A 20,344-nucleotide genomic window follows, 5' to 3' on the forward strand; every position below is an offset into this window, starting at 1 on the left:
TGTGTGTATATGTGTGTGTATGTATGTGTGTGTGTGTATGTGTGTATGTGTGTATGTGTATATATATATGTATGTATGTATGTATATACATACATATATATACACAGTATATGTATGTATATGTGTGTATAGAGAGAGAGTTTGTCCTTTTTATATAATATATAAGAAATATAAATTGTAAATATGTATATGCTTTTGCAACTAAATAACTTGGTCTCCTTTTCATCTTCTCTTTAAGATGCTTCATGACTGTCCCAAAGCTAGGCTAGAAGTGGAGCTACACTGGCGGGCCTCCTCATGTACCCACATCGTCAGGATTATTGACGTCTATGAGAATCTGTACCAAAACAGGAAGTGCCTTCTTATTGTAATGGAGTGGTGAGTCATCAACTTCATCATCTTTTGCTTCTTCAGTATAGAGATCAAAATGATCAGTTTTTTGTAGTCTTTTCTGTATTTCACTTCCTTTTTGGACAACTTTCCATTTATAAGCAATTTATAATTCTGTGAATATGGATGTTCCATTCATAAACGGTTCACTTAGAGCAACCCTACATTAGGTTCTTTGTTTCATGGTAAATGCTGATCAGGCATCTCTATTTCCTGGATCATCCCAACTTGGTATTAAACCTGCGATTTTTGCTGTTGTGGCCCTTATTCTTAACCACCCGGGCTGTAAAACTGCCAGATTATTAAAATCATCAGGCAAGTTGAAGGAGCTTGACTTAAAGCGTTTTTTTATATAGAAGTAGAGTCATTATTATGGGAATGGAAGTCGATTTTATGTTTCATTAGTAACATTTGGGCAATTACAGTTTGAGTATAGACATTTCATGAGCAATATAATGACTTGACATTTGCAGTGCACCCAGCATTGTGTCTGTTTGTGTCCTGAATTGCATTGTCATAAAAGCCTTGATTCATTTAGTTACTCTTTTTACACAGCCCCTTAACTCATTTGTAATGTTTTGCCGAGGTTTCAGTGCCTCATCTGTGTAAATAGTTTACCAGCAGGTGTTTGGAGGTTACTTACGGTAAACACTCATACACCTATGTGCCCCTTTCATGTTTGAGAAAATTCAGAAGTCCCCTGTCTGATGACGTATCTCCTTATATGATGACCATCCTTCATATAGACTATATTTGCATATATACTATAGTTGCATAACCAGACACTGTTGTTTCCATCACTTGCAACATGTATGCTAGCAGGTACCATCCTTCTCTGCTTACCACCATTGTGCGCTCCTTAGCAAGGCAGTTGAACCCAGGTTGCTTGACTGGGACGGCCCCTGCTGTAATCAAAATGCAAGTCGCATGGATCCGAGTTCTCGTATAATGACGCAAAATAATAATGTTTTGGTTAAGTCTGCAATAGACTACTTAAATTGCAAACTACTGATATGATTATTTAAAAGAGTTCAGGGAAGAGAGAATGGCATTGCTGTGAAAGTGTTTTAGCACATGTCATATGGTTCGTCAACATTTATAGATCTATTTATTTATTAGATCTATCAGTCAGTTCAGTCAGAGAGTTCCGAGTTAACTGAAACATTCACAGAAACTTGCTAACTCTAATTCAGTTTTGCTTACAAAATTTAAACTTGAGATGTTATAAAAACATCTTAAAGGTGACATATCATGAAAATCTGACTTATCCAGGTTTTAAGTGCTATAATCAGGCCTATGGTGCATCTACCAACCAAGGAAACGTGAAAAAGATTAACCCAGTAACTTTGTTTTGGTAAGCCTTTTTCTGCAAGCGTCTGAGAAAACGAGCACGTCTGATTTCGCTCCCTTGGTAACGTGGCTAAGGGATCTCATTATAATATTACCACCCCTTAATCTGTAAATGTAATACACCCACAGCGCTGTCATTGTGTTTTCGCAAGCAACAACGGTGTACCAGTTCTAATGTTTGAGCAAAACATGCTAACTGTTCTGTCTTTGGCTGCACAGACGAGCACAGAACACTATTTAGAGTCCCAGCCTCAGAGGAGACAAGAGAGCAGTGGATTTATTGATTTATTTAATGTATATTGCTGCTGCCACACAGATCTAAAATAAAACAGCAGTTTATTTCCCAGCATTTTACCTTCACAGACATAACCGACTGTTTTTGTAACTCGTGTGTTTTTAACGTGAACTTGTGTGTGAACGAGAACTTAGTTTATTACTCACACGCTGTGACAGCCGCTTTCTGTCCGTGTGCTTCGGATGTGTGCTCTCAGAAAACCTTATATCTGAAGTTTAAACTCGTATGGTTTAAAACGCATGATTTCAGCATGATAAACATGATAATCCGAACCAAAACAGATGTTTTTAGCAGGTACGAGCTGTAATGGCGCAGCTCTATTCTGGAAGAGGGAGCGGGGAGCAGCAGCTCATTTGCATTTAAAGAGACAAATCCCCGAAAAACTGCGTGTTTCTGCTTTTACTCAAAATAGGCATTTTCAAAATGATATAATAAATGATCTATGGAGTATTTTGAGCTGAAACTTCAGACACATTCTGGGGACACCAGAGACTTATATTCTATATTGCCTGGATGAAATCTCCAACAGGTTGAATTGTTTGATGTACCATTTGTACAGAGGTAATGTGATTGTCGTGAAATGCAATCTTACATCAACATTTTTTTTTTTTTGAGAAAAAAATTGTCGTCATGAAATATTTTCTTATTGTGGAATAAAATTACTCATATACTCATAAGACTGTATAAAAAATTACTCATAAGACTGTATAAGATATAGGCTTTTGGTCATATCGCCCACCTCTAATTTGAATATTCTATATATATCCTCCAGACTGTGCACTAAATACATAATATTTTCAGATGATTATTTAGTATTGCTTCCTAAGTCAATTTGTGACACCATCTTGTCTAGTTTCAACATGATTTGGCTATCTGAAATGCATGCTTTCACTGAAAACATCAAAGTGATGTGCTTGTGACATTTCCATTCAAGTGTTTGATCTTGAACTCACACACCTATGTTGTATCAGATATGATGATGTGAGTATCAGAAATCACACCTCCTATTTTCCATTTCTTTGATTTGATAATTCTCATGGTATCACATATGTGCGAACTCATTTTCTTTACCGCCTGTTTTGTAGGAAGTCAAAAACTTTGTTTGTCACCACTGTTGTTTACCAGCAGATGTGATCTTATGTGAATTTTTAGGGCGAGGATTCTTAGTTTAGAATTTAAGTGTTTATATTTATATATTTATATATATATATATATATATTTAAGAATCATTGTTCAAAATTTTATGTAAATGAACAGACTGAAATTTTTTTTTTTTTTTTTTTTGTATTGTCAAAAGTCCATCAGATGACGCTTACATGTAAATTCACTATAATTCAACAAAAAATGTAAAGACACTGACTATCAATGTGATGACAGCTGATAGTTTTGTGCTATAAAAGGTTACCGATCTTTTTAGCGGAACCCATTTTGATGGAAGGTCGACTAGATGCATAGTGTGGCGGTTGGTCACACCTTTGTATTCTGCACAAATGTTGAGTTTGCGAAATCTCTTCATCTAAATGTACCAAATAACAGAGGAGGTCACTCTGTGGTTCTACTTCTGTGACCTCTCCTTCCTGTACATTTCCTTATTTCTGCACAATAAAATCTTGTGTACATTCCTAACTTCTTTACTATTCCTTTTTGAAATTAATTTTGACCATTTTGACTCTGCATGTCACAGATGCTCTTTGTTTGATAGGTGCAAAAATAAATCAATACATTCCTTTTCTTCTGCTTTGTATCCAATGTCTCCTATTAAGAGCATTGTTTCATGGATGATGCAAGATTTCATGTGTAGTGTTTCTTTAGAAACCGTTGATTCTTTCTCTGTTTGTAAGACGGAAATGAGTGTGTGAGGAGCTTCCAGACATGAGTGATAGTGTGGTATCAGTGGCTCTTGGGGTATCATTAACGTCTTATAGAATCATCCATATATAACTGCTGGTAGTCATAATGCAAATATTAAAATAAGCTGGTTGAAGGTATATCATAGATTGCAAAGATCATGAATTAATTACAAGAAATCAGGCCAGAGACATCCAGCTACTCAGCACGCAGGAAACAGAATCTACAGGTCATCAGAACTGAGTGTGTGGCAGGTGATGGAAATGGAAAATGCCAACACTGATGTTCAGCTTCAAATATGGCTTTTCTAAGAAAAGTTGCACAGAAATTATAGTACAACCCAACCCTTCAGTGTTGCTTTAGTGTTTTGTACCATAAATCATATGCTTTTGACATTTCAACACTTAAGCTTAACACTTTTTTGGCACATTCAGCTATAGTATATAATATATCGACTGTCTGATTCCTATCAGACAGTCGATATATCATATACTATAATATAAGCATCTTGCTGAAAGCAGTAAAAAGTTATGTGGTTGTTCATAGCCCCTATCTCACAGTGAGTTAGGCTTTTTCAGTCAAACTCATACAGTGTTTTTCTATTTCTGTCAGGCTTTTGATGATTTCACCTGAAACTGACTGCAGTTCTAGGTGAGCTGTAGAAATGAAACTCACCCTGCACACTGTGGCCCATAGTGGAGATGTGAGAACAGCATGATTCTTCGCATTTACATATATGTACATGGTTATCAGCAGTTTGCACCCCCTTTTACAAATTCTCATGCTTTATCATTACAATAACGGATGTGCTAGCAGCACGTTAAGTAGACTAAGAGTTTTTAAGTCCAATTATAACCCCCCCCCAATCTTCCTCTTTTCTGATGAGAGACAGACAGTCTTTCTAAGCCCACTGACCCAGTTTCTCGCAACTGGCAAGTTTTCAAGAAATGGAGCTCACCCGACTTGCACACCTTGCAGTGGTTTGCTTATAATCGGAAATGATAACCACAATGATGACATAGGGACAACGTTGAATGGTCCCCCCTTTATGTGTGTGGTTTTTAATGCATTTGTTGTACAAAGTGATTTTTTGTGAGTTTTAGCACGTATGCATCTGGCACTTCGAAATCATTTGAACTCTCAGTGCTTTTAGAGGAAACATTGCCATAGCTTCCTGTCGCCATTTCTATTTCAAATCCACTGTTGTACATTCAGCCAAATGTGATGGTTAATAATAATAGTAAATGGCCTTATATAGTAAATACATCTTGCACTTTTCACTTAATGTTATTACATAATAGTTTAATATCTTCAAAGCAAATAATTTTTTTTTTTTACAAGTTTAATATTCTCTTTTTCTCCACTAATATGATGTTACTTGATATATTTTGTGATATGTCAGCTGATTTTTGCTTTATGCATTTGTTTTGAAGCATGGATGGTGGTGAGCTGTTCAGTCGGATTCAGGACAGAGGGGACCAGGCATTTACTGAGAGAGGTACCGGCATGGTCTACTCTCTTTTCATAGTGTATATAAATATGTTTAAGAATGTCAAAATAATAAATAGGCCCTTTTGCCACAATACTTAATTCAATATTTTAATTGTATTCTTGTTCTGTTTGCTTTTCAGAGGCTTCTGATATCATGAAGAGTATAGGAGAGGCCATTCAGTATTTACATGCAATAAACATCGCACACCGAGACGTCAAGGTAATAATCTTATGATGACCAATATTGATGAAATTAATGAAAATGATTTTGCGTTCATGGTTTTCTTAACTGAATATGACTGAAAATCCACTTTGCAGCCAGAAAACCTCTTATATACATCTAAAAGGCCCAACACCCTTCTCAAACTGACAGACTTTGGGTTTGCAAAAGAGACAACCTCACACAACTCTCTGGCCACCCCTTGCTATACTCCTTATTATGTTGGTAAGAATATCAGAATTATCAGTAAGCAGGTGTCAGGATGGCCATTTGATCCCACTCATAAAAGCTTTCCATTTGCAAGTATTTTCATCTTTTTCATGTTATAGCCCCAGAGGTTCTTGGTCCAGAAAAGTATGACAAGTCCTGTGACATGTGGTCTTTGGGTGTCATCATGTATATTCTGTAAGTGAATCTGTCTCGTATGTTGTGCATACACCATTTTTCTCTGTCTAGGCCTCTATTTAAATGGGTTTTGTCACTCTTGACCTTGTAAAGTGTGTCTGATATATTGCAACTCTCACTTTATTCAACTTCCAGGCTCTGTGGTTACCCACCTTTCTATTCCAACCACGGATTGGCTATATCCCCTGGTATGAAGAAACGAATCCGCATGGGACAATACGAGTTTCCAAATCCTGAATGGTCGGAAGTTTCAGAGGAAGGTATTTGGCAAGTTCCTGTTTTGTAAAAGCAACTTGAGAAATCGTTCTTAGAATGCTGTTATCTTCAAGTCATTTGTTTTGCGTGTTTCTTTCTAAGAATGATTATAGATTTGAGTGACTCACTCTTCCTATTTTTGTAGCCAAGCAACTCATCAGAACATTACTGAAAACTGAGCCGACACAAAGGATGACCATCACAGAGTTTATGAACCACCCCTGGATCAATGTGAGTGATTATTAGCATTATTTTATGCATTCTGTGCTGATCTAGACAAATGGGTTTCCTTTGTACATTATATTTGACTTACTATGTTATATGGTTATTTACGTGGCTATAGCAATCAATGGAGGTACCACAGACGCCCCTACATACTAGCCGTGTTCTGAAAGAAGAGAAAGACACATGGGAGGATGTCAAGGTGAGGCCTCCCACAACAAAAAAAGTTCTCAGAACATCTGACATATTTATTTTTTGCAGTCACTGCACCTCAGATCCATATCTTCATTCTGTTTAATGCTGCTACGTCTGTGTTCCACAGGAAGAAATGACTAGTGCCTTGGCAACAATGAGAGTCGACTATGAGCAAATCAAAATCAAGAGGATTGAAGACTCGTCCAATCCACTGCTGATGAAGAGGAGAAAGAAAGCCAACAATATAGCTCCTGAAAACGAGACGCCCGCTTGCTAAGGACACATTCACTCTGTAGCACATGCACACACACATATTACACTCGTACATCAGTTGAAAAGTTTGATTTAAGGAAGCAATATCTCAACAAAGAAGTTAAAGCAAGAGATTTTTTTTTATATTTGTTTTTAATCACTCAACATCTGTAACTAATACACCACTTCGCTACCAAAAGAAAGTGGCTGTACAATTATGATACAAGACTATACATTTTGGAGTTATGAAGCAGCCGACGTCCACTAATTTGCTCCTTAATACTGTTTTTCACATGGTGTTTAGTGGGGTAATCAGAAACCTAAGTTAGTTACATTTTGCGTTTAATTTTTTTTCCTTTCTCTCCTTTTTTTAAAATCAAAAGTCATTGGTACATGAGTTCATGAGTTAAACACACTTAACACTGTTTGTTTTAATCATGTTCCATTCTGAGTTATGGGACGGCTCAAAATAAGTTGCCCTGTATTAGAATGATTATTCAGTTTCTTTCCTTCTGCTCATGTTCTGAGGAGCCTATGCATAGTGATAGCTTTGCTGTTTGTTCTTAAATGCTCTTTTGCAGTAAGACAGTTCTGGTGTCCAGATGAAAAATTATTTTTGAAATGACTCTTTGAATGTAGACGCGCACTGTTCTTTACAGTGAAAATGTCTGTCAGTATTGTTCAGGGTCCCGTCAAGTAAAATACAAGATCTTTTTTGAGCTTTAGATCCAACTAGCCTTATGCTGGTCTTCAGATTGAGAGGAAAACAGCATATATTGCCCTTCTTTCTCATTGGTTTTGATCAGGCTTACCATGGAAAGCCAGTCCAACACATTGTTTTAGCCCTCTGCTTGCTCAATGATACGCTTTATTGCACATCGTTTTGGGTGCACCATGATTTGCCTTGAATCGATCCTATGCATATTTGTTTTCAACTAGTTTTTCCTAGTTGAATGTTAACCCATGCTCTGGTATTTCATTTCACAAATACCTACTAAAAAAACAGTAGACGTAGTCTGCTGGTTGTTAACCCACCACCTTGAACCGCAATGCCCATTTGTATTTTCTTAAGTGTGTAACGAATGAATTATGAAATGGGATCTTTGTGAAGGTGATAGTTCTTCATGACTGTGGAATGAATATATGCGATAGCCGTCGAATGTACTCTTCATTATGCCAGTGCATTTTTTTGTTTGTCGTGTCTGTTCAATGCCTACCATGCAGCAAGTGTTTGAATGCACCTTATATTGAGAGCAGCTTATAGGTACCAGGTGTTAAAGGAACAAAGAAATGCCCCCTTGGCTTAAGGCCTCGTGTTCTGGCAATTTTTAAGGGATGCAGGGAATCCTACGCATCCTGCAGACTGATTTATAGCTGCACTGATTGACATGCTGAAAGGTTGTATCTTGTTTTATTTTTCTATATAGTTTTTTTTAACTGTATATTCGTGTTTGTTGTGTGATTGATCCTCTTTTTAAGGACATGATTTAATGCTCACAATGTTTAACACCTTAATGATTTCAGTGCCCCTCTTGCAAATAACTAATCTTTTTCGGAAACTGTTTGCAGTTTCTTTGATAGCCACTTTGTAGGATCTTTTCCCTTCCCCATACATTCATTTCTAAAGGCGAAGACTACAATATCATCAAAGTTGAAAAACAGACTAGAATTCCCACAGAATTTAATACTAACAAGGGAAAGGCAGATACATGTCCTGTTTTTAGTGTTTAACTGCTGCAATTATTTCTTGGTCTGCTTCAACTTTGGATTAAAACACCTAAAAACCCAATTGTCTGCGTTTCATTTAAATGAAGGATTATGTTAAGACCATTTCTAGTATGAACAAGTTCCGAACTGTATTTACAGAAGTGTTTGTGGAATGTTAATGTTCTCATATTAGCTTGTCAAATATCTCATTCGCTTTAGGAAATTGATCATGAATATGATATAATTCAGTTATCCCAAACCAAGTAATAAAATGCAGATATCATGAGATCTAAAAATTCCTTATTCTTAACTAATTTAATCTTTTCTCACCCTTTATTAACCTCTCACACTGATGGGATCCTCTCTTTTTCATAATGCAATATTTTCTTTAATGGTAGAGGAACGTTAACATTCCTAACAGTAATCATTCCCCCACCACCCCCTTTATGCTAATGGCACTGTGTTAGATGTATTAATAGGTTCTGCAGCTGATGGAAAAAAGATAAACCTGAATGACTGAAAATAAAAATTTATTCAAGAGCTAAGTGAAATTGAAGAGGCAACAGATCAGTTTTGTTTATGAATAATTTGAAACATCTCATTGCTCAGAAAGGGTAGTGCGCTAGTGAGTTTCCTAATAAATATAGTTTTAGGTTTAATTTTACTGTTTGGGGAAACACCTAGCATGCACAGTATTGTGGGATGGCTTACATTGCAAAATGTGACTAAGTAGAGTCAACAGCAGCACCAGTATTTTGAAAGAGCCACTAAAGATGTCGGCTCTTCGATTTCACAACCCAGATTCAGAAGAAGCGAAAAACAGTCACTACAGTGGGTATAGAAAAGAAACACCCCCTGCCTCCTTTAAAATAATCACATTTTGTTGCTTTGCAGCCTGAAATGAAGAGACACAGTTTGTTTTATCCAGCTGTATTTACTCAGTGCAACGTATATTATCCAAGTGGAAGATATAACACCAACACGTCAGAAAAAAATTAAAAAACAGAATCACTGAGTTGGAAAAAGGATCACTCCCCTCCTAAAAGTGACTTGTAAACTCAATCAGGTGTAGCTAATCACCTTCTCAGTGACTCACAAATCCATTTGACTTTCAACTGTGATCAGCTGTGGTCATTTTGATCAGCTCAGCATGAAAATAGCTTTCCTGGAGCATTTCAGTCCCTGGTAGTGCAACTGAAGCAAACAATCAACTATGGGTGGTGAGGCACTATCAAAAGAACTCTGGGATAAAGTTGAGGACAGGCACAAGTCAGGAGATGGATAAAAAAAAAGATTCAAAGGCTTTATCAATGCCAAGAAGCACAGTGAATTCTATTATTAAGAAGTGGAAGGTATTTGGTACAACACAGGACCCTCCCTGGATCAGGACGTCGCTCCAAACTGGATGAAAGAGCAGGAGGAAACTGGTCAGAGAGGCGACCAAGAGGCCTACAGTAACTCTGAAGCAGTTGCAGGAATTTATGACAAAGAGTGGTCATTGTGTGCATGTGACAACAAGATCACAAATTCTCCACAAGTGTGGCTTGTATGGGAGGTTTGCAAGAAAAAAAGCCACTCCTCAAGAAAGTCCACATGCTCAGTCCACTCAGTCTTGACTGAGCTTTGCCAAAATGCACCTTGAAGATTCTGAGGCAGATGAGACTAAAATTGAATTATTTGGACTCGACAAAAAACGATAGGATATGTCTGGTGGAAATCCAATACCGCTCACCATCTAAATAACAGCATTCCTACAGTAAAACATGGAGGTGGTAATATCCTGTTATGGGGGTGTTTCTCTGCAGCAGGGACTGGAGCACTTGTCAGGATAGAAGGAAAAATGGATGGGGCAAAAGGCTGTAATTAAAGCAAAAGGTGGTTCAACAAAATACTGACACACGGGGTGATCCTTTTTCCAACTCCGTGATTAAATACAACTAGTTAAAACAAAAACTGTCCCTCTTCAGTTCAACAAAATGTGGTTATTTTAAAGGGCCGTTATATGTGTGTGTATATATATATATATATATATATATATATTCTACCACTGTGCATTCCTTACAAAAATAAAAACTATCTGATTCGGGAGTAAAAGACTCTTTTGAATCCGTTCTTTTTCAATTAATTGGTTGAATCGGTCAGAATCATGGATGTCAGTTGGAATCTGATCTATTTAAATGTAATCAACAGGAGTCGTTCTAGTGTAAATGACTCTCTCACTGAATCGGTTAGGCCAGAGGTCTCCAACCCTACTCCTGGGGACCCACTTGTCCAGCAAAGTTTATGTCCAACCTGCTTGTGTATTTTCCAGCAGTCCTGAAGCTTGATTAGGTGCTTCAGGTGTGTTTGATTAGGGTTGGAGCTAAACACTGCAGGACAGTGGGTCCCCAGGAGCAGGGTTGAAGACCTTGGGGGTTAGGCGGTTATTTCAAGCCATTTTCGTGTGTGTTTAGCCAGTTGTACGCAACTGTCCAGTACTTCACACCTAGACTGCTGATGCTTCAGTATCTCATGAGTCAGGACAGTGGGTCACCAATGCGATGAACAGATTCACCACCTGAGATTAACGGAAATAAGGGGGAAAATCACATTTACTCGGCAGACCAAAGATAAAACCGAAGATATATCCATCAAACACAAATTCAGGTAAGATGTCGTTTGTTAATTAGTGAGAGCACTCAATTGATTAAAATGACTAGCTGCACCCCAAAATAAATTTTCAAGGACTTTGTTATTGTTGTATGTTGCTTGGAGATGATAACATCATCGGGTTCGTTGTATTCCTAAAATGGGCCAGTTGCATAAACATAGCCACTATGTTAAGACTGTGTTTTAAGAACTAGTTTAACTAACTAGCAGTTAGCCAAGAGGTAATCAGACTTGCTTTTATTATTCAAACTGGGCCAGTCTATCTTTTTGTAACCAACTTTAAAAAGTTATGCTTTATCTTCTCAACAAACACGTATGCACAGCTAATAGCTATGTAATGTTTTTGATAATGTTTATCTTGGCATATGGGCCAAGTTAATGTAGCTTACTAATTTACTTGACAGGTTTTTGACGAGTCTTCAGAGTGTCATCTTTCTAAATATTGCAGCACAACCTATGTGCCTTGAGTCAATGTGAGTACCACTGTAATATTGAATGGTCATAGTCATGCCATGAATGGCTCTATGATTCTGTGAAAACGTGAAAAACCCACTTCTAGCTAGATTCTAGCTATAACTGAGTCATGCCATTGTATAAGAAATTATTCATCCTCATGTTCTTAGTATACCACACCTGAAGGGAAATCACCTTTCCTGATTTATACTCCCACGTCGTTCCCCTGTTCACCCCCTAAACAGAGGCCCGTAATTGACGGTAAAAAATATTGACTAAAAATAAATATTTGTAAAGGTATAGTTAACTTAAAAATAAACAAATTTTACATAAATCTTCTCACCCTCATGTCTTTCCAAACCCATATGATTTACTGTTTTCTGCTGAACACAAATAGATATTAAAAAATGTCTCTTCATTGAATTAAACCTTATTTTGTGTGCCTAAAGGCCAATTCATGACAGCCGCAGACCAATGCAACAGCCAGCCAAGTATAGTATGTAACTTCTCAGATATTCCAAGACCCAACAAACACAGATTCAGCGTTTAATTGGCGAAACCAAGCACTGACCAATGCAAACAGACACAGATAGGGTAAACACTGATGAGATAAAAGCTGGCAAATGTGTCTGTTGCCATTTGCCGGCATCAGTGTGGTGTAGAAATAACAAAGTCATACAGGTTTGGAACGACATGAGGGTGAGTAAATGATAGGGGTGCACCAATATAATTTTTTCAGAACTGATCCAATCCGATACCAAACATTCGGCCAATACTAGCACAGTTTTTTTTTTTTTTATCAGTGTAGAATTTCTATACATCTGTGTGTTGACCTGATCATCACTGTTTTGAGTGTTAAACACAATCTACTAAATATAGGCTACGTTCACACTGTAAGTTTTTGGGATTGACAACCACATTTACTTACAGGTGTGAGTCTCGAAACGTGAGTCTCACATTCACACAGCAACTTACAGTAGCTTCTCGAATACTGTGTATGAACGTGCAAGGGGAGTCAAGTCTGTATTATGGCTGGGCGATATGTAAAAAGTATTTTATCGATAATCGCCTTAATAAATATAGCTGATAATATTATCTATTCGAGCCCCGCCCCTGCCAAAGACATCATAGCCGACACGCATGTGTAAGTGGAGGAACAGGTGACTGAGGCAAAGCCAGCAAGGCAGGATGCCAAGGATCCGAGAGCCAGGGTGTAGCCGGCAGGGCAGGAACCCAGGACAGATCCGGCAGTATAGGTGGAACTGAGGACCACCACGACAGAGCAGACGGACCAGCAAACCACCACAGCGGAGCGGAAGACCCCCAGACCCAGACAGCCAACCACCACGACAGAGCAGACAGAGCAGCAAACCACCACGGCGGAGCGGAAGACCACCAGAGCCAGATAGCCGACCACCACGGCGGAGCAGATGGAGCAGGAGCCCACCAGGGCGGGACAGGTGGACCAGAAGTCCACCAGTGTAGAGCAGACAGGGCAGAAGACCTCCACGGCGGAGCAGACAGAGCAGGAGTCCACCAGTGCAGGGGAGACAGGGCAGAATACCTCCACGGCGGAGCAGACAGAGCAGGAGCCCACCAGTGCGGAGCAGACAGGGCAGAAACCCTCCACGGCGGAGCCCACCAGGGTGGAGCAGATGGAGCAGAAGCCCTTCACGGCGGAGCAGAAGACCACCACGGCAAAACAGACGGAGCAGGCGGAGCAGAAACCCCTGGTAGAGACTAGGACCTAGGGAAAACTGAGACAAAGAAACAGAGAGAGCATGTACGGACTTAAGGACCGAGGCAGGGAACATAGGAAGTCCATCAATATTCTCCCTGGTGGCAACTGAGCGGGCATACAGTCCATAATTTAACTCACTGGATGATTTAATAGACTAGAACTGGACAGGAAGAATGCAGAATTCAAAGCAACAGACAGTTCACAATTGGATGCATTGACGGGTATGGAATTGGCAGCCAGTTCAAGGATTGAAGCTGGATAGACAGACTGTTCATAATTAAATGCTTTGGCTGGAATGGGACTGGCAAATAACTCCCAATCAAAGGCATTGACAGAGGCTGAAGCAGACAGTTCAGTGACAGAAACTGGCAAGACCGACAGTTCAAAATCAGAATCTAGACAGACAGACAGATCACAATCAGCTTCCAAGGCTGATTCAGAACAGGACGAGAGTTCAGAGATGGCCTCCTCGTCCGGTTCAGAGCAGGATAAAAGTTCATAAATGGCCTCCATAGCCTTGACAGGACAGGCAGAGAGTTCACAGACGACCTCAATAGCCGTGACAGGACAGGCAGAGAGTTCACAAACGGCCTCCATAGCCGTGACGGGGCAGGCAGAGAGTTCACAGACGGCCTCCATAGCCGTGACGGGACAGGCAGAGAGTTCACAGACGGCCTCCATAGCCGTGACGGGACAGGCAGAGAGTTCACAAGTGGATATTACTGACACCTCTGGAGGTTCTGCAGCAGATGCCGCCACCTCTGGAGGTTCTACAGCAATACCAGCAGGAAACAGGGAGAGTTCATTAAAATTCTACTTAACAGGACAGGTACGGAGTTCAGCAACGGTCCCTTTGACCGTGACAGGACAGACTGAAAACTCATAAACGGCCTCCTTGGCCGTGGCTGGGCAGGCAGAGAGTTCATAAATGGATACCACTGACACCTCTGGTTCTGCAGCGGTTGCCACCACCTCTGAAGGTTCTACAGCAGTAACATCAGGGAACAGGGAGAAGTCAGTAACAGTCTCTTTGACCACAACACAACAGGCTGAGAGTGCACCGCTGGGCGCCATCACCACGCTAGGAGCTGAAGCGAGCATCTCCACCTCGGGAGGTTCTGTGATGGTGTATGCAGCACAAACACACCATAAAGCGATCCCTATCAAGGGAAGCGCTTCAGTCAGGGGAATCAGTTCAGGAACAGGAGGGCTAGAGTGAGTGGGTTTGGGGATACCATCTGCGCGTGCAGACACCAGCGGTGCATCCCTCACACTGGATACCAGACTGGGATACCGAAGGACTGACCTTGATAATCTGGGTGCAACAGACAGGATGTGACGTGACTCTGGATGATCAGCTGTGATCTGATGTGACTCTGGACAAACAGCTGAGACGTGACTGGACTCATGACGAGCAGCTGTGGCTTGACTTGACTCATGAAGATCAGCTGTGACTTGACTTGACTCAGGAATGGAAGTTGTGACATAACGGGGTGCTGTTGTGTCCACCATTTTGCGATCAGGCTCCGCTGTCGCCGCCATTTTGTGAGCGTGCTCTGGTACAGCCGCCATTTCAGTCACAGACACTGTGTCGCGTTCTTCCTCCGCGACACCCACAGTAAACAAAGAGCCAACAGTCAACAAAGCATAATCCATAAACTGAGCGAGTGACGAACGTGGACCCTCATGTCTAAGCTTAGACCTAAGAGGTTGATTAATGCCATCGCAGAAAAACTCTATCAAAACACAGTCTGGTAAATCTGCATAGCGAACGATGGCTAAAAACTCTTGAATATGGTTCTCCAATGATCGTGTGCCTTGTTTAAGGGCTAATAAAATTCTTGCAGTGTCCATACCTGGCCAATGTCCACTTGAACAGCTGCTGGATCCTTGTGTGGCCGAGTATTCTATAACAGGGCAGTCGAGACGTGAGATGTGCGGATCCATGTGCAAGCTTTTATTGTGAAACATGGTCATAATACAGGCAGGGTCGAACAACAGCAAACAAGTATGGCACGGGCAAGACACAAGAGAATTCCTAGGAAAAGCGTGGGTCCTCGATCTGCAAACAACATCCGGAGGGCTTGACAAGAGGGGTAGTCCGATAACTTGAGCAATAATCCAGACGGGAAACAAACAGAGTATGAGCGGTGAAACAAGGGTAAATCCAAGGAACATGGGCAGGAATCAGGAAACAGGAAACAAGGCAACATGAAATGTCAAGACTAAACTAAAATGAGAAACTAGGCTCTGTAAAGCAGCTATCACACGGTGAGTGATAAATGCAGAACAATACTAGAGACCAAACAGGAAATAAACACGGAATGGCTTGGTAAAGTAGCTAACACTAGGTGAGTGAAAAACGCTAGACCAGTGGTTCCCAAACCTGTCCTGGAGGACCCCCTGCCCTGCACATTTTTTATGTCTCCCTAATCAGACACACCCAATTTAGTTCTTGCAGTTTTTACTAACGAGCTGATGAGTGGAATCAGGTGTGTTAGATAAGGGAGACATACAAAAGGTGCAGGGCAGGGGGGCCTCCAGGACAGGTTTAAGAAGTACTGCGCTAGACAATACTCTGCAATCTGAACAGGAACTGAGTGGGTGTTAAATAGAGTGTGTAATAGCTCTCAGGTGAGCGTGTGATTAGTGACAGCTGTGTGATTGTGTGATTAGAGATTCAGCTGTGTCAGTGCAATGGATGATGGGAACTGTAGTCCAGTGTGAGTCTGTGTGGTGCGAGAGTCAATATGATGGAAGGGTGACCTCTGATGGCCAGTGGACGGAAGACCATGAACCGGATTCATGACAGCATGTTGATGTCACATAGCTATGTGTCTTGCCTATTTTTTCATAAGGTCCAATGTTTCTCTTTCATTTTTGGTGTTGTCGCCGGAGTAGACACATTTCATGATGATAAGTTTTCATGATAAGTTTAATTTCCTTAATGTGTAGCGCTGTATTTCTTAAACTTGTAGTCAAGCTGTAAGATATTTGTTATTTGTCTAAAATTGAAAATTTAAAATTGCTTCCTTACATCAGTGAAAACAACTTAAAATACTCCGTCATTTATGGTAAATACATAAACTGTAAAGAGTCTAATTTTTATTTTAGCTACTAGCATAGGTTACAAAATATTTAATTCATGCTATTTCATGTGATTAAATAACTATGGGACTATGTTAAATATATTTGTAATTTCTCGATATTGGTGATATCTTCTGTAACTGACTTTTATTATCGACATCGCGATACAAGACATCGTCGATATACGATAATAGCAACATGTCGCCCAGCTCTATAACAGTAACCATAGCAACAGTGACCAAAGTAATTTCAAAGATGGCGACATCCATAAAACTGAAAGGCTTATCACTTTCTGACACGAGACAGAGTCCAATCGAGCCGCAAGTTCATCTGTAAAATCTCCGACAGCAGGGTGGAGAGTAGAGCATTTGAGTCGCGCCCAAAAAAATACAAACTGACGGGAGCGGCTACGGTTAACACGCGCTTTGTGCAGCAGAGCGAGCTCTCGCACTGTATTACGTGACAGACAACTTTATCCAGTCCTGTTCCATTCACACAGTGTATGTTTTCTGAGAATGCGGTTGTGAGTCCTGAAAATTTACGGGTTTGATTTCGGTTACAGAATGCGGTTGTCACGCCTGAAAATAACGGTTCTGTGTGTGAACGTAACCGTATTACGGACTCAAATACAGGACTGACAACCGTATTCCTGGCCATAGAAAACTTTATTATGAAGAAAAATAATAAATGAAAAAATATATAAATATAATCTATGACAAAAATTCTAATATAAACTAGGTTAGTGGATAATTCAGCAGGAAAAGTTACTCTAGAAAAATCATGAGTGCACAATAATTTTATAAAATCTAAACATTTAGTGAAAAAACATTATTTAGTGGAGAACAAATAAAAGTGAATAAGTGTAGGACTAAATCTGGTAAATCTAGACCTTCTAGATCACCTTCTAGACTCTCCAAAAAGTCATGGAACACTTTCTAGATGGACCAGAATACATGGAGTTTGTTTTTCAGAAAATCGGTAATCTTTTCTAAGGCTAGGTTTTATATATAAATATATACTATAAAATTAAAAGACATTTCTTTTAAATTTATAGCACAGTGATGAGGCAGGCACATATGATAGATAGGACAGAACAAGAAAGGTTAATAATGTTTCATTGCGCAAAAGTATTATAATATATGAAAGAAAGGCTCCAATACAGAGCGACACAATTAAAAGCGCTTATGGGCAGAATGATATGCTTAAAGCAACATGGCGTCACAGCACGCAGCGCTCCAAAGAAAAGTTCAAAAGGGAAGAGATATTGATGTGCAGTGTATTATATCGGTGAGATAGTTTATTAAGCTTTTTCTTTGAACAGTTTTAAATTTCAGTTGCTGTGTGCGTGGAGAACAATGTGTTCAATACTCCAGTGTTGTGATCTAACAGACATCCGGTAGAAAGTGACATGATTTAGAAACAGCTCGAAACTCAGAAGCACTAAATATGATTATTCTTGGACTATGAATTAAATTTAAAGAACAGTTTATGGTAGTGACCTACAGTGCATTCAAAGTAATTACATAATGCTTGTACGTGCATTTCTTGCAAATTAAACCCACAACCTATTGTTAGCACAATACCCTTTCAGCTGAGTTACAGGTACATCTTACTTTCAAAGTGTCTTCTCGATAGTGTACCTTTCGATCCAGCTTTCAGTAGAATGGTTTAAGATGTGGGGGATGGTGTTGATCATTATCAGCCTGGGCAAAGTGCATTTGAAACCATTTTGTCTTAAATGTAGTTTCATTGTTGGTAAACTAAGGTGTTTTTTTCCCCTTACGTCAAACAATTTTATAAACATATGGCCAATTGAGAGGAAATGACTGCCAGCATACCAAACAGAAACTTGAGCAACAGCATGTTGCTGTTTCTGAAGTCTTTAATTATGTCTCAGATGCTTGTGATTACCATCAGATTTAACCTGGACACGAAGTAGTCAGCATTTTACAAATGTAGTGAAAGAGTCAAATCCAGTTAGAATATCCACTCAAAGTGTGCCAAATGGATACATAATGACGATGTTCATATGAATGTTCTAGCTGTTTTAATTCCAAAATGTTTGTTTTTAAATTATGTGAATTAGGTAATTAAAGGGGTCATATGATGCTTTTTTAAAGACCATTATTTTGTGTATTTGGTGTAACAGAATATGTTGACATGCTTTAATGTTCAAAAAACACATTATTTTTCAAATACTGTACATTATTGTAGGTCCTCTATGCCCCGCCTCTCTCAAACGCTTCGTTTTCTACAAAGTCCCTCCTTCCGACAAGCACAGTCTGCTCTGATTGGCCAGCTGACCCAGTGCATTGTGATTGGCCGAACACTGCAAGCACTCGTCGGAAATGTAACGCCCCTTACCACAATCTTGAGCTTCATCTTTCAAAATAAATGTAAAGACAGAGCTCGAAAGGGGAACAGTCTCGTGACAGACACAGTGATGAATATGTGTTTACAGTACACAAGCCACGGTTAAGACAGCTGACTCCACTGTGATGTGTCTCGCTCTCTCTCGTGCGCGCGCGCACGCACACACACACACACACACACACCGCTCTCTCTCTCGCTCGCGCACGCACACACACACCGCTCTCTCTCTCTCGCAGCTTGTAACACCCCAAAGAGAAAGGAAAACTTGAAATCGCATCATATGACCCCTTTAAGTAATTTCCAATGGAGTATAGAATTTGGGGGGTAAACATGGCACAGTAACAATAAAGATTTAATTTATTTGTGTTCATGTCATGGAACCCTAACACTTGCACTAAATTGTCCAGATCAATACAGTGACACATTTTCTAAGAATTTGGCTTTTCTTCTGCTTTTCTGTTAAGTATCAAACCATTCCATTGTAAATATACAGAGTTTGAACTACGATTTGAGAGCGCTTAACACTCTATGCTAAAGTAGCTGTTTTAAGAATTTGAAATGTGTAATGCTGTTTCAAAACCAAATAGTTTTGACTGTCAAAAAGACATATGGGTATACTGCTATGGACTTGTGCACATATAGCACCAGGGCTTACAGGAAGTATTTTGTGACTCACTCTCCTTCGTGAATCATTGGCAGCAAAAGGTGGCATGCCCATCCTCAACAACTTGGTAAGATCACTCTGTGGTTTGGTGTCTGCTTGTTGCGGAAATGAAGCAACTTCGGTTTTCCGATGTAACGGATACGAACACGGCATTGATCAGAATGAAAAGCAAAATCACATAGTTCTGCATTCTCCAATTTTCATTGATTTCAGGGAAACAGTTCAGAAATATCAGTTTGAGGACCGCAAGAGTTAAGAAAAACTTAAAAGATTAGCTTAATTGCACATCCTGGACAACTGCCTGTGTGCCTCTGACAATGACAGTAGTGCAAGGTGGGGCAAGAGCTGACCCATTAAGCTCACTGGCAGTATCCAGTTTCCATTTTACATCCTAACTTGAGTATGTATTCTCAGTTTTAATATGTATGTATTGGCTGTTCAATGTCAGTGAACACTTTTTGCCACATCAGCTATATTTGCCAAAAATTCCAAAAGGCTTTGATTGTGGGGTAGTCATGGCCTTAGAGAGTCTGACTTGTAACCTGAAAGTTGTGGATTCGAGTCTCAGGTCCGGCAGGAATTGTTGGTGGGGGGAGTGAATAACCAGCACTCTCTTCCACCCTCAATAGCACGACTTAGATGAGACCTTTGAGCAAGGCACCGAACCCCCAACTGCTTCCCGGGCGCCGCAGCAACATGGCTACCCACTGCTCCGGGGGTGTGTTCACTATTGTGTGTGCACTTGGA

At 39.9% G+C, this 20,344-nt stretch overlaps 1 protein-coding gene across 1 annotated transcript in view; it reads left to right on the forward strand.

Moving 5' to 3' along the window:
* LOC107549293 (MAP kinase-activated protein kinase 2-like) overlaps nt 1-8,739 on the forward strand; it is a 67,616-nt gene extending 58,877 nt beyond the window's left edge. The window contains exons 2-10 of the mRNA XM_016230371.1: nt 239-378; nt 5,317-5,381; nt 5,515-5,594; nt 5,693-5,819; nt 5,924-5,999; nt 6,135-6,259; nt 6,400-6,485; nt 6,598-6,678; nt 6,799-8,739. Of these exons, the coding sequence (XP_016085857.1) occupies nt 239-378; nt 5,317-5,381; nt 5,515-5,594; nt 5,693-5,819; nt 5,924-5,999; nt 6,135-6,259; nt 6,400-6,485; nt 6,598-6,678; nt 6,799-6,948 (930 nt within the window). The 3' untranslated portion in view covers nt 6,949-8,739. The remainder of the gene's footprint in view (nt 1-238; nt 379-5,316; nt 5,382-5,514; nt 5,595-5,692; nt 5,820-5,923; nt 6,000-6,134; nt 6,260-6,399; nt 6,486-6,597; nt 6,679-6,798) is intronic.
* Nucleotides 8,740-20,344: the final 11,605 nt, after the last annotated feature.

Source organism: Sinocyclocheilus grahami, unplaced genomic scaffold (genome assembly GCF_001515645.1).
Source record: "Sinocyclocheilus grahami isolate Dianchi unplaced genomic scaffold, SAMN03320097.WGS_v1.1 scaffold2.1, whole genome shotgun sequence".
Taxonomy (NCBI): domain Eukaryota; kingdom Metazoa; phylum Chordata; class Actinopteri; order Cypriniformes; family Cyprinidae; genus Sinocyclocheilus; species Sinocyclocheilus grahami.